This window comes from Dipodomys spectabilis, unplaced genomic scaffold, assembly GCF_019054845.1.
Source record: "Dipodomys spectabilis isolate Male_0828 unplaced genomic scaffold, ASM1905484v1 ptg000173l, whole genome shotgun sequence".
NCBI lineage: Eukaryota > Metazoa > Chordata > Mammalia > Rodentia > Heteromyidae > Dipodomys > Dipodomys spectabilis.
Window position 1 is genome coordinate 3722254 of NW_024870850.1, and position 14141 is coordinate 3736394.

Below are 14141 nucleotides of genomic sequence, written 5' to 3' on the forward strand. Positions count from 1 at the left end.
CTCTCTCTCTCTCTCTCTCTCTCTCTCTCTGCCAGTTATAGGGCTTGAACTCTGTGCTTGGGTGCTTTCCCTGTGCTCTTCAGCTCCAGGCAAGTGCTCTACTGCTTGAGCCACAGCGCCACTTCCAATTTTCTAGTGGTTTATTGGAGATAAGAGTCTCATGGACTTTCCTGCCCATGATCCTCAGATCTCAGCCTCCATAGCCAGGATTACAGGTGTGAGCTACTGGTGCCCAACCCCTCCTGTCTCTTCAGTGGATCTCCAGATATGTTCTCAGTCTGCCTACTTCACACCACCCTGTAGGCATTTGTCTCCAGGATCTCAGGGATGCACAAGCCACTAGCCTTTGCTGGTAGTGCCTTATTCTTAACTTTTCTCCTCAGCATACTTGATCTCTACTTCCTTCCCAGACCTTTGCCAATAACTTGTCTTACACCAGGTCCTGACAGTCATATCCCTGCCCAGAGGGTGTCCAGTGTAGTCAGACAGTGAACATTCATTAGACCTTACATTGTATTCTCAACTAAGGACCATTTTGCCCCTTGGTGGACATTTCAATGTATCTTTGAGTCATATTTTTAATGGTCACAATTTGATAGGGGGGATGTGGGACATGAGGGAGAATAAATAATAGGCAGGGGATGAAGAAAGACTGATACAGTTTAAAAGCTCCTGCTTTACATAGTCAAAGAAAGCTGTTATAAATTAGTATTGTCTGCCCTGGGTGCAGTAAAGAGTCATGTATATGCCAGATGGAGGGTTCTGGGAGTACAAAGCTTCTTTCTGTCCTCCCTGTCCGCAGATGAAAATGAGTGTGCATTATTACCTATGGCCTGTGGCAGTGCCTCCTGCCACAACACACTTGGTGGCTTCCACTGTGTCTGTCCTTCTGGCTTCGACTTCAACCAGGCCCTTGGGGGCTGCCAGGATGTGGACGAATGTGCTGGACAAGACAGCCCCTGCAGCTATGGCTGTGCTAACACAGCTGGTGGCTTTCTATGCGGCTGTCCCCAAGGATACTTCCGGGCTGGGCAGGGGTAAGAGGTTTGAGTGGGGTGGGGCAGGGGCAATGTGGGCATAAGCTTCATTCCCTTCAAGTGGTAGGCACACAGGAGCACATACATGGGTTGAGAATCTACCAGATAAGCTCCCTCTGCATGTGTGTGCAGGTGTTACAGTTGTGCATGGAAAGCAGGACACACAGGGTACTGATACTGGTGCACACCCACATTTAGACAGGTCCCAAGGTAAACAAAAATGTCTATAAACAGTTCAGTACACTTGAAACCGTTGCAGATCTAACTACATAGCACACAGTAGCCACATTTCCAGGGCCTGGGTGGCTGAATAAAAGGAGGTGGAATCCATGAGTTTGCATGACTGGCTGTGCTCACATCTGGAGCACACGCATATAGATTCATACATCCCATTGGGCACATGTAGGCCAGCACACAGTCCTCCAGGTGTGCACCCATTCCTGAGTATACTCCTCTATCCAGTGTGAGAATGTGTGCTCACACTGATGCCCAGGTAAGCCAAAGAACACACACACACACATACACACACACACCTATGCCTCCAGAGCCATACTAACATATAAGGGCACATATTCCTGTGGCTCAGAATGGGGAGAGAGGGCTGATATGGTATAGCTGGAGAGCTATCACCAGCCTGTCCCTGATACTCCTCCCCCACCATCTACTCAGGCATTGTGTCTCCAGCCTGGGCTTCGGCCATGAAAGCTCATATGAGAACAAGGCACTTTCATCTGAAACCTGCTATGAATGCAGCATCAACAGCCTCTCCCCTCAGGACCGGCCACAGCGCAGCCCTCGTCACCACCAGGTACAACAGGGTTGTAGATGGGCGGAGGGAAGCCAGGTGACTGCCCAAGGGTGGAAAGGAGGCTGTGGTCTTCAAAGGAAGAAAGGAAAGGAGAGGAAGGGGCAGATATAGAAAAGGAAGGAAGGAAGAAAAAGAAAGCTAGGCAGGCACTAGATCCACATCCCAGCTTGTCCTTCGTGTCATGGTGCCTGCCCAGGTCTTCTTATACTTCTCAGCCCTGGTATATACCTTTAGGGACTCTCTCTGGCACCTAACCTCACTCCTGTGCTGATTCAAGCATATCCTTGCTAGGCTGATGTTCAGGAAAACAAGGAAAATGTTTCTGCCCTCTTGGAGCTGATATTTTGAAAGGGACAGACAATGAATCAGTTAAATATCACATTTATAATACATGATAAATGTGATCCATGATAAGTATTACAGAGAAAAATAAATCCAGAGTGGAAATGGCATTGTGGGCCTGAGGTAATTCAGTGTCTAACTGAATGTGAATACATTACACAATTTTGTAATTTTTTCTGCCCCATGCTGGGAAAAACTTTTTAGCCTTTCCCTGCAATACCCGTGTCGGCCAGCAGGTGTCAGTTAGAGCATATATCTGAGCCACACTTCAGGAAAAAGGGCTGAGATTCCCAGGGCCAGTAGCTGGGAAAAAGAACTAGTTTTGCGTTAATACAACAGCACAGTCCTCCGCTGCATGTAAATGAGAGAGAACAAACAGCTCAGAGCAGAGCAGAAGAGAAGAAAACACAGATAACCTTCTGTGGAATCGGATATGTCACTCAACTCGGGGTAGCCTGCCATTGATTGAGCCTCCACTGGCTTACTGAGGGCATTGTCTAGCTGCCAGGACCATGAAGGCTGTTCAGATAAAGAAGGGTTTGTCATCTACACATAGGGGGTTCTCAAAGAGAGCCAGATACAGGAAGCCACATACAGCAGCGGAAGCTAGCAAGCGGGTGGCTCTTCTGGTGTCTAGCCCTAGCTTTCTTCTTTCTGGCCCAGCTGGGTGGCCTGTTTAATCTCTCTGTCAGTGCTGGCCTTCTTTGGGAAGGGAGGGTTTGCAGAAAGGTTTTTGGTCCTAACACCAGCTATGCTGGGCTGTGGGGCCCCATGCTGTCTTCCTGACTTCTTATCTGGGTCGCTTAAGACAAAACTTTGATTTCTTGAGTGCAGACTGGCAGGGGGTTGGGGCCCCGACCTACTGATGAGAACTGGCCTCAACCTTGTGCCCTTATACCTTCACCCTAAACTAATCTTGGCCTTGTGGATAGAATGCTAGATAAAAGAAGTTCAGAAGAAACTGCATCAGGGACCCTGCCTGTGCCTTAGAGATGGGCCACAGATCTCCCCTTAAGCCATGACCCCTGGTACCTACCACATGCCTGTTTACTAACCTGGTCTTTCTTCCCCAGGTCAGCTTAGCCACCTTTGACACAGAAGTCCATCTGACCTTGAGCCTGAATCTCTCCCGCCTGGGCCAGGCCCAGCATATTCTGGGGCTGCAGCCAGCTTTGGAGGGGCTGGCAGGGCGGGTCCGTTACATCATCTCCCATGGCAACCAGCAAGGTTTCTTCCGCATGCAGCACCAGGGAATCCTCAGTTACCTGCAATTGGGGCGCCGGAGGCCCCAGCCCGGGATGTACCAGCTGGAGGTAGTGAGCGTGCCAGGGCCCCAGGGTGCCTGGCCAGGACCAGTAGGCCAGGCATTGCGGCTACAAGTACGGTTGCAGCTACTCTAGTAGAGAGGAGCCTCGATGGGCCCCAGAGCTCTGAGGCTGCCCAACAATGTTAATTCTAGAACTGGAAAGAACTCATACTAATCCCCGACAGCAATGGCTGACAAAGTCAATACTGCCCCTCCCCAACTCAGGAAGAGTAGGATGTTATACTCTGACCTCAGAAGAGACCAGCCTGTGATTGTACCCCTTCTGCCAGCCTGAGGGGAGGGGGACTCCAACATTTAGTCTTAACTAAATTAGTTGCCAGAGACCGTGGGGTGCTGGTGGTCACTGTTTCTGGTCAACCTCAGGCTTAACCTTCTGTGCTGCACTGTGGTTCACCCTTTGGGGGTCAGGGGCCAGTGGGGTGGGGTGGCTGAGCAGTTGGGCTGTAGCCCTAGCGGCCTTTTCACCCCTCCCCAGGGGGTACCTGGATTAGGGTTCCAAGGATGCTTTTCTATCAAAAGTAGAGAAAACAATAAAGTTATTTTGGGTTAAATCCGCTTTGTTAGCAAGTTCTCAAAGAAGTTGGTCCTGCCCTTCATACATGGAAACCGGGGCCAACCATTAGGACCCAGAATTTTGGGGAAAACGGATTTCATCCCTGAGCTGTAGAGAGAAAAGTGTGAGAGACCTGCCCCACTCCTCCTGCAAGGGATGCCCAGGGTACCAGTGGGTTCCGTTCCCCCATCACATCTGTTGTGCATTTGACACAACCCAGAGCCAGACATGATAACTGCGGTTTGCTGTTCCTGACCCCATTCCACCTGTTCTATAAGTGACCCTTCAGGGACCACCACAGCCTGGTGTAAGTAGACAGGTAACGTCTACTCCATTTCACAGATGGGACAACTGAGGCCCAGAGAGGTTAGGAAAGTCGGTCAGGGGCAGGACAGCCAGGACACTCAAAATGGAAATGAATGGGCTATGGTTCATGTGCAGCCTTGTTGCGGTCCCCAGGCAAACTCCTTTGAGGCAGCAGTATCATTGCTCCCATTTTATAGGGCGAGGTGGGGGTGAGGGGCGGTGATGGTGGTGGTGGAGGTAGGGAACAATGTATGGGAGCCTGTCTGAGTCACCCATAGGGTGAAACCTGAATTTGTTCTAAATCTGCATGCTAACACCCTGCCCATACCTACACTCCTGCCCCAAGATTCCAGGCTGTGTTCTAGAAAGGTCTATTTAGTTTTCATCTAGAACATTCTCTGTTGTGATTTAGACTGGAGGTGCCAAAGACTCCCATTTCAACCTGCAGAACTAAAACTAGTGCCCCACAGGGTGCTATCCTTGCCTGGTCCTGGGCCACCTGACTTGCCAATGACCTCTGAGCAACTAGTTAGAACTGACTGGCTTCTCCATCCATTTTCTGGAACCTCCCTCAACCCCATGCACACACAGCTCTTGAGTCAGAGCAGAGAATGAATGTTTTCTTTTTTGTCTATTTGGGTGGAACCGGGGTTTGAACTCAGGGCTTCAGTTGTATTAAGCAAGTGCTCTGCCACTTGAGCCACAACACCAGGCCCACAAGCAAGCCAGGAGGTCACCTTGTTTCAAGGTCACTTGGATACCACAGATCTTGGAGTGGAAAAACCACTGTGGATTGGCTCCCAAAGCTGGGGAACCCTCTAGTAAAACATGACAGGTGCAGGAATGACATCTTTTTCTAAAGTTATATGTCAAAGTTATAAAAAAAAAATTTAAGTACAAACTGGGGGTTTATCCTTGAATCAGCACCTGGAGGTATGTAGGCAGGTAGGCTGGGATGAAGGATGCAGCTTCCAGGCAGGGTTCTCTCTACACAGATTTGATCCCAAACTTGTCACTGGCCCCTGGAGAAGAATAAGATCAACTCTTATTTTCAGCAGCCCCTGGGGTTGAGAATAGGTAAAGAGCAATATTTGGGCTGAAGGCAAGGCTTCAGGGCAGTGCTGTGGCAGAAAAAAGTCTAGGTCTCTTGGACTGTGAGATGCTGGAGTCCCACAGGATGGACCAGAAAGGCCGAGTACCATGGGGCCCTGTGAAATAAGAAATGGACATGTTGGACCTGGGCACTGTTGACTCACACCTGTAATCCCAGCTACTCAGGGAGCAGAGGTCGGAAAAATACAGTTCCAGGCCAGTCTATGTGAAAATTTAGCAAGACCCCCATCTCAACCAATAAAGAGCTGGGAGGAAATTGGGCACTAAGAGGCTCACACTAGCTACTCAGGAGGCTGTGATCTGATGGTCAAGGTCAAAGCCAGCTGGGGCAGGAAAGTCAATGATACTCTTATCTCCAATTAACTACCAAAAAGTTGGAAGTGGAACTGTGGCTCAAGTGGTAGATTGCTATCCTTGAGAAAAGAAGCTCAGGGGACAGGGACCAGGCCCCAGTACTGGCACACGCACGCACACGTGCGCGTGTGCTACACAGAGTAATCTAGGAAACACAAGGAGAGTGCTCCCTCTCAGGAAATGTCACAGGAATCCCCCTTGAATACCTGATCAATCCAAAGTATGATGACAGCCTACCTGCCATGTGCTACATACCAGACATGGTTCTGAGTAGTTTATGGTTGTGGGTCTTTTTGGCCGTCATTACAACCCTGTAGAATAAAGATAGTATTACTAGTTGGGTACTGGTGGCTCATAACTATAATCCTAGCTACTCAGGAGGCCGAGATCTGAGGATCATGGTTCAAAGCCAGCCCACCAGCCCAGGCAGGAAAGTATGAAACTCTTATCTCCAATTAACCATCAGAAAACCAGAAGTGGTGCTGTGGCTCAAAGTAGTAGAGTGCTAACCATGAGCAAAAAGAGCTCAGGGATAGTGCCCAGGCCCCAGGTGCAGGCCCCATGACCAAAAAAAAAAAAAAAAAAAAGTTCAGGACAGTACCCAGGCTCTTGAGTTCAAGCTCCAAGATCAGCACACAGTAAGTATAATAAATAATAATAAATAGGTATAATAAGTAGAGCAAGGAAGCTATTAAATAAAATGTGCTCTATTAAATGGATGTAAGGATGGGAGGCTTTTTGACCAAATCCCTAGCCAGGTGCTGGTGGCTCATGCCTGTAACCTTAGCTACTCTGGAGGCTGAGGTTCAAAGCCAGTCCCGGCTGAAAAGTCCCTGTGAGACTCATTGCCAATTAACCATCCAAAAAAATGGAAATAGTGCTATGGCTCAAAATGGTAGAGCACTAATCTTGAGCAAAACAGCTCAGGGACAGCACCCAAACCCTGAGTTCAAGCTCCTGAGTTCAAGCTGCATGCATGACCAACAACAACAACAAAAAGATATTACTATCATATACAGATGAGAAAACAGAGAGATTGGTTGCATCTTTTTCAGTTATTATTAGAGTTTGAACTCAAGGTTTCATGCTTCCTAGGCAGGCACTCTACCACTTGATCCACATCTCTAAGCTTTTTATTTTATTTTTTGTTGGTCATGGGGCTTGAATTTTTTTTTTCAGTCGTGGGGCTTGAACTCTGGGCTTGGGCACTGTCCCTCAGGTCTTCAGCTCAAGGCGAGCGCAGTACCACTTGAGCCACAGCGCCACTTCCTGTTTTCTGAGTGGTTTATTGGAGATAAGAGTTTCACGAACTTTCCTGCCCTAGCTGGCTTGGAACTACGATCCTCAGGTCTCAGCCTCCTGAGTAGCTAGGATTACAGGCATGAGCCACCAGCGCCTGGCGGGCTTGAACTTTTTACTTCTTGAATACTGTCTTTTATTTTTTCCCAAGATCTCCTGGACTTCAATCCTCCTATTCATGCCTATGTAATTGAGATGACAGGATGCCCAATAAGCCTCCCCGCTTATTGGTTGAGATAGAGGAATCTCACTGATTTTTTTTTGGGGGGGGCAGGATTAGCCTTGAACTTGATCTTTCCCCTCTCTGCCTCCTGAGTAACTGACATTACAAGTGTGAGACATCAAACACCCAGCAGAGGCATAGCATCTTAAATGAGCCCAGTGGTGTGGGACTGAGTCTCTAACCAGTGAGATATGATGCTATCTCCAGGTAAGGAATTGAACTCAGTTGTGGTGTAGGACCACCAGCCTGTCTTGATATGTGGGGAGATTTCGGAAGTGTGGGACTTGGCTTCACCTGCAAGGTCAGAAGTATGTAGGCATGGCCTCAACTTCAAAATCAATTGGAAATCAAGTGTAGGAGTGTGGCTGAGCAGCAGGGAAACTGGCTTAAGTGGTAGGGGGCATGGCCTAAGTTACAGAGCATAGTTCCAGCCCCGGTAAAGTGGTATAGCACCTGCTTGTCAAGAGGGAGGGCCCTGAGTCCAATCTCCACTAACATACACCTACACAAAACAAAACAAAATTGTGCTGTTAGGTACAGTGGCTCAAGCCTGTAATACTGGCTACTTGAGAGACAGATGTGGGATCATGGTTTGAGGCCATCCTGGAGAAATAAGTTTATGAGACTCCACCTCATTTAATGCCCAATCACTGTAATGTACACCTCTTCTCCCAGCTGTGAGTCCTAATAGCTGGATGGAATAGCACACACCTGTCATCCCTAGAGACCTGGGAAAGCACAAATAGGAGGTTCACAGTTCAGGTCTGCCTTGGTAGAAAGTGAGACGCTGTCCTGAAAATAACCGAGGTAAAAAATGTAATATCTAGCACTGATAAAGACTTGGTAGATCAGATGCATGAGTTGCCACCACCTGGGGCCTGCTGGGCTGAGTGCACACAACCAACTCTCCTGAGTTCTGGAAGTGAAGGCTTTAAACCAGCAAACCCCCTCCTCAGCCCTCCCCACCATCAAAGGTGATTGATAAGTAAGAGTCCTTACCTGGAATTGCTGAGGGAGCCCTTCCTATTGTGGCTGGAATCCTTGAACTTTTCAGAATTTGTCTTCTTCCTCCCAACCTGAAGGCCTATTAGTGTATGGAGAGAGAAATCAATAAACAGCTCCACCCACACACTTTGAGCCCTGGGTCCAACCTAACCTGAAGCCAGCTATTGGTTGGTTATTTAAGCTGGTGAGTTTTGCCTGAGTTTGAAATTTCCATCTGCAAGCAGCTGAAAGTGTCCTGATTAAAAGTGCTGTGATGGAAATGGGAGTGTGACTCAAGTGGTAGAGCACCAGCCTTGATCAGAAAGCTAAGGGACAGCACCCAGGCCCTGAGTTCAAGCTCCAGTACACACACACACACACACACACACACACACACACACACACACACACACATACACACACACACACACACACACACACACACACACACACACTGTGTGTGCCTGTAGGCTGAGATCTGAGGATCACAGTTCAAAGCCAGCTGGGGCAGGAAAGTCCTGAGACTCTCATCTCCAATTAAACACCAAAAAAAGGGAGGTGGAACTGTGGCTCAAGTGGTAGAGCACTAGCCTTGAGCTGAAGCACTGAGGAAGAGCCCCCAGGCCCAGAGTTCAAGCCCCACAACCAGAAAAAAATAGCACAGCATATCACCTAGAAGACAGAAAAGATGCCCTCCCCCAGTAGATGTTGGGCTGGGGTCTCACCTACCTTGCAAGCCCTTCTGGGAGATATGGCCAGGCTTTATCTGAGTGTTCAGGATCCTCATGGCTTTCTGCACCTCCCTGTTGTGTGGGTTCCCACACACTATCTGGCCTTTCCGGGGGAGGTAGAATCTAGGGTGGGTGGAGAGGAGGGAGGGTGTAAGTGGAGAACAAAATCCAGGCACTGGTGTCCTACACCTGTAATCCTAGCTACTCAGGAGGCTGACATCTAAAGATCCTGGTTCAAAACCAGACAGGCAAGAAAAAAAATAAATCCATGACACACATATCTCCAATGAGCCAGCAAAAAGCCACAAGTGGAGCTGTGGTTCAAGTCGTAGAGTGCCAGCTTTGAGTGAAAAAAAAAAACAAAAAACTTAAGGGACAGCACCCAGGCCCTGAGTTCAAGCCCCAGAATGGATAGCAACATTTAAATAAATAAACAAATAAGGAACAAAGCTGTCTGTGAGCCCTGACACACACAGCCCTACTCACATTATAGCGGGTAGATTGCAGCTTCCGCTCACATCCTGGCGCAAGTAATGCTTGGAGTGCCGGAGAACACGCCAGCTGATGTTAGAATGGTAACGCAGACAGCAGTCCTCCAAGCCACCTGCAACCACAAGGCCACCTTCACACTTGAATCCTAGTGTATGTTTAGTCATAGCCACCGGCAGCTGTGCACACATGGGGATACACACACACACACACACACACACACACACACACACACTCCACAAGCTTCTACACTGGCAGAAGCCAACTCGCCATATGGGAGATGAGGAAGCTGTCTAGCTCTCTATTTGCTTTTGTTTTGTTTTGCCAATTCTGGGGACTGAACTCAGGGCCTGGGCACTGTCTCTGAGCTTCTTTGGCTCAAGGCTAGCACTCTAACACTTGAGCCACAGCTCCATTTCCAGCTTTTTCTGTGTATGTGGTACTGAGGAATCGAACCCAGGGTTTCATGCATGCCAGGCAAGCACTCTACCACTAAGCCACCTTCCCAGCCTCTAATTTGCTCTTCATTTAGGGACAGGGGACAGGAGCTGGAAATGTCTCATGACCAAAGGAACAAAACAATCCCCTCCCCTGCCTTCTACTTCTTTCTGGAGCACAAGACCAAGAAGGGCAGGTGCACATCCTAGGAGGGTTGGGTCACACTTCCCTAAAAACTAGCAACTTTGCCAGGTGATTCTAAGGTCTTCTCATCAGCTTGCAGATTGGCCTGCCCCCTTCCCATCAACCCCCTCCCCCTCCATGGCACTAGCTCAAATCCTTCTTCTCTGTCCTCATCAGGGAACCACTCAATTGACCCAGCCAGAAATGAAAGTTTTCTTTGTTTTCTTGATTTAACAAAAGCATTTAATGATATTTCAGGTTGGGTGTGGTGGTAATGTCTAATTCCAGCTTTTGGGAGGCTGAGGTAAGAGAATCACAAGGTTCAGAACATCTTTTTTTTTTTTTTTTTGTAGGTAGTGGGGCTTGAACTTTAGGCCTGGGCGATGTCCCTCAGCTGTTCAGCTGTTCAGCGCAAGGCTAGCACTCTACCACTTGAGCCACAGCACCACTTCCAGTTTTCTGAGTAGTTTATTGGAGATAAGAGTCTCATGGGGGCTGGGAAGATGGCTCAGTGGTAGAGCGCTTGCCTTGCATGCCTGAGGCCCTGGGTTCGATTCCTTAGCACCACATAAGCAAAAAGAAAAAAGCCGGAAGTGGCGCTGTGGCTCAAGTGGTAGAGGGCTAGCCTCAGCTGAAGAGCTGAGGGACAGCGCCCAGGCCCAGAGTTCAGGCCCCACAACCAGACCCCCCCCCCAAAAAAAAAAAAGAGTCTCATGGACTTTCCTGCCCAGGCTGGCTTTGAACCACCATCCTCAGTTCTCAGCATCCTGAGTAGCTAGTATTACAGGCATGAGCCACTGGTGCCTGGCTGGTTCAGAACATCTTAAACTGCTTAAAAAGCCTCATCTCAAAAACAAACTATAGGAGCTGGGAATGTGGCTTAGTGGTAGAGTGCTTGTCTAACATGCATGAAGTCCTGGGTTCGATTCCTCAGTACCACATACACAGAAAAAGCCAGAAGTAGCACTGTGGCTTAAGTGTTAGAGTGCTTGCCTTGAGCAAAAGAAGCTCGGGGACAGTGTCCAGGCTCAGAGTTCAAGCCCCAGAACTGGCAAAACAAAACAAAAAACCCAAATTATAAAAAACAAAGCTGGGGTTAGAGGCATAGTTCAAGCTGTAGAGTACCTGCCTAGGAAGCATGGAGCCTGAGTTCAAATCCCAGTGTGCTTTAAGAACAAATAGCCAGGTTCTGGTGGCTCATGCCTGTAATCCTGCTACTCAGGAGGCTGAGATCTGAGGATCATGGTTCAAAACCCTGTGAGACAGGGCAGGAAAGTCCTCATGAAGCTCTTATCTCCAATTAACCACTAAAAAACCAGAAATGGCACTGTGGTTTAAAGTGGTAGAAAACTAGCCTTGAGCAAAAAAGCCAAGAGATAGTACCCAAGCTATGGGTTATGGCCATAGCTCCATAGCAGTTATGGCTAGCTCCTCCGTCCCCAAAACCACTTAAAATTTAAAGGGCTGGAGCTGTGGCTTAAGTGATAGAGTGCCTGCCTAGCAAATATAAGACCTTGAGTTCAAACCCTGATACTGAGAATAAATAAATCTGCTTGAGGCCCTGGATTTGATCTCCAGCTGGGGGCAGGGGAGGGGGGAGTTAAACATGGAAAGAGCTATATAAACTGGACCTAGTGTCTTGGGGGAGCCTTGAGGAGGGGTGAAGGGAAAGGGTTCAGAGTGAGAGCAGCCTCCAGGGACAAGGTCTGGCCATAGTTGGAGCAGGCAGAGGACTCAGGTCTCTTTCAATTCCCCAACCTTGGCCCTTAAGGACAAGGATCTAGGGCTCCAGGGTTCTTGGCAGGTAGTTTCCAAGGCTGGGGGCCTTATTCCAATACCCCAAGATCAAAGGGCAGGGGTTGGGCGAGGTTCTGATAACAGACAATGGGAACAAAGCCCAGCCTCTCTCCAGGGCAAAGGTTAGTTTCTGTAGGGGCTTGGAACTTGGACCCATCAGACCCTGTACAGGGGTGGGGGGCAGGCAGGGCAAGCTAGCCTGGCCATTGGGTCTCAACCTGGCCAGGGGCTTTGCTTGTCCATCTGCTGGGACCAGTGGCCTCTGTAGGGTCTCCTAGCACCTGGTGTCAGGGCTCCTTGGGGATGCTACATGCCTAGAACTGGCCTTTGGTGATGGAAATCAAGCACTGCTCTGGGGTGGGGGTGGGGAGGGCCACTCAAAGGGTTCCCTGTTAATAACAATAATGGTTGTTGCTGAGTGTGTTGGAGGTGTGTGTGAGTGCACTCCCACACATGCCAGCACTAGAGCCTGAACTCAGGACCTGGGCACCATCCCTCAGCGTTTGCATTCAAGGCTGGCTCTCTACCACCTAAGTCAGAACTCCACTTCAGGCTTTTTGGTTGTTACTTGCAAATAAGATTCTCATGGACTTTTCTGCCCAGGCTGGCTTCCAGCCAAGATCCTCAGATCTTAGCCTCCAGTGTAGCTAGGATTACAGGCATGAGCCACTGGTGCCCAGCCATGTTGGATCTTTACATCTGCTTCATGCTGTGGGAATTTCAGATTCCCACTTTGCAGATGAGGAAACTGAGGCCCACAAGGGTTGAGTGGCAGCTTAGCAGGACTGCACAGGGAAGGAAGGCAGGGCAGAGGCTGGATGAGAATCCACTCAGGAAGGTGTTCAGGACATCCCCAGCTTTGCAGGGCCACTGAAACTGCAGAGCAGTCCTGGCCCTAGGTAGCTTTGCTCACAGCTGGAAGCCACCTACCCCACCCCACTCCTGCTCCCCACAGTCCCTTGGTCCCTGGAATCCTGCCAAGGAGGCACTATGGGGTTAGGAGAGCTAGGGAATCTAGGAATTAGGGACCCTCTCCATTTCCCTCCACCCCAGGAGCTGAGCAAATACTAGGAATTCCGGTGCTATCCAGGACAGACACCACTGTAGAATTCAGTAACGATGAGATTGAGGAGAATTCTCCAAGTGGGGAAGGACAAAGGGGAGACAGGGAGGATGGGAAGAGAGAGGATGGGGGGGGGGGGCGTTAGAGTTGATATGGCTGAAGACAATACCTTGTGCGTGGATAGTGGGAATCCAGGACCCTATGAAGCTGGCTAGCAGGCAGACCAGGAGCCACAAATGCATAGTGCAGGTTGGATCTCCTCTTTGGGTACCTCAGGAGATAAGAGAGTCCCCTGAGGAAGTGGAGAGAGGTAAGGAAGACAGCGACTGGCACTGGGAACACCCTGCTCCCAGCTCAACCGGGTCCCTAGGTGGCCCAGGCAATGGGTCACTAGAGCAAACCAGGACCTGCTGCTTTTTTTTTTTTTTCTTGGTGGGGGGGTCTGGTCATGGGGCCTAAAGTCTGGGCCTGGGCGCTGTCCCTCAGCTCTTCAGCTCAAGGCTAGCACTCTACCACTTGAGCAACAGCGCCACTTCCAGCTTTTTTTTCTGCTTATGTGGTGCTGAGAAATCGAACCCAGGGCCTCAGGCATGCAAGGCAAGCGCTCTACCACTAAGCCACCTTCCCAGCCCGACCTGCTGCTTTTCTGAGCCCGGGCTAGAAAGAAAGAAGACTCACCAATTCCTGTGGGGCCCTGGGAACTGGTGTTGTTGAGGTGTACCTTACAGTCTGTAGGGTCAGCAGGCTGGCTTCACCCTTTATAGATGGAGCCCCACCCTTCAGTCATCTACCCTCCCTTCCTGCTCCCTCCCTCCCTTCCCTCTCTCCCTCCCCACTTGTTCTGTGCAACTCCAGGCTTCCTGCTCCTGGACAGAACAAGGTTTGAACTCCAGTTGGATCTCAAAGGCTAGCCATCCAATGAGTCTCTAGTCTCCCCAGCTCCCTCCCAGGCCTCTCAGGCCAGCACCTCTGGTGTCTCCCTGCTCTAAGATCTTTACCTCCCCTCTTACCTTCACCCCCATGCTTCTGGACAGACAAAGGGAAGGATGGGGGAGGGACAGCCATTCCAGGAGATGTGACATTTTTCATTCTGA

At 49.6% G+C, this 14141-nt stretch overlaps 2 protein-coding genes across 2 annotated transcripts in view; one reads left to right on the plus strand and one right to left on the minus strand.

The window, feature by feature from the left end:
- The window catches only part of Fbn3 (fibrillin 3), a 58282-nt gene extending 54695 nt beyond the window's left edge, over window positions 1-3587 (plus strand). Inside the window, 3 exon segments of the mRNA XM_042693805.1 lie at window positions 803-1037; window positions 1707-1845; window positions 3261-3587. Of these exon segments, the coding sequence (XP_042549739.1) occupies window positions 803-1037; window positions 1707-1845; window positions 3261-3587 (701 nt within the window).
- A 1728-nt stretch (window positions 3588-5315) lies between these two features.
- Window positions 5316-13318, minus strand: Ccl25 (C-C motif chemokine ligand 25). Its single transcript, XM_042693548.1, has 6 exons — window positions 13217-13318; window positions 9564-9681; window positions 9076-9200; window positions 8362-8446; window positions 6096-6151; window positions 5316-5395 (listed from the first exon to the last, which is right to left on the minus strand). Exons 1-6 carry the CDS (start codon window positions 13287-13289, stop codon window positions 5361-5363), a joined length of 492 nt encoding a protein of 163 aa, XP_042549482.1. The 5' UTR covers window positions 13290-13318; the 3' UTR covers window positions 5316-5360.
- Window positions 13319-14141: the final 823 nt, after the last annotated feature.

What these genes read in the sequence shown, in the direction of transcription:
- Ccl25 (XM_042693548.1), bottom strand. Translation starts at nt 13,289, where the DNA reads ATGCATTTGTGGCTCCTGGTCTGCCTGCTAGCCAGCTTCATAGGGTCC. An exon ending in TCCCACTATCCACGCACAAG is followed by an intron (nt 9,682 to 13,216) that starts GTATTGTCTTCA and finishes TTGTGGTTGCAG; the next exon opens with GTGGCTTGGAGGACTGCTGT. An exon ending in GGCTCCCTCAGCAATTCCAG is followed by an intron (nt 6,152 to 8,361) that starts GTAAGGACTCTT and finishes TTTATTCTACAG; the next exon opens with GGTTGTAATGACGGCCAAAA.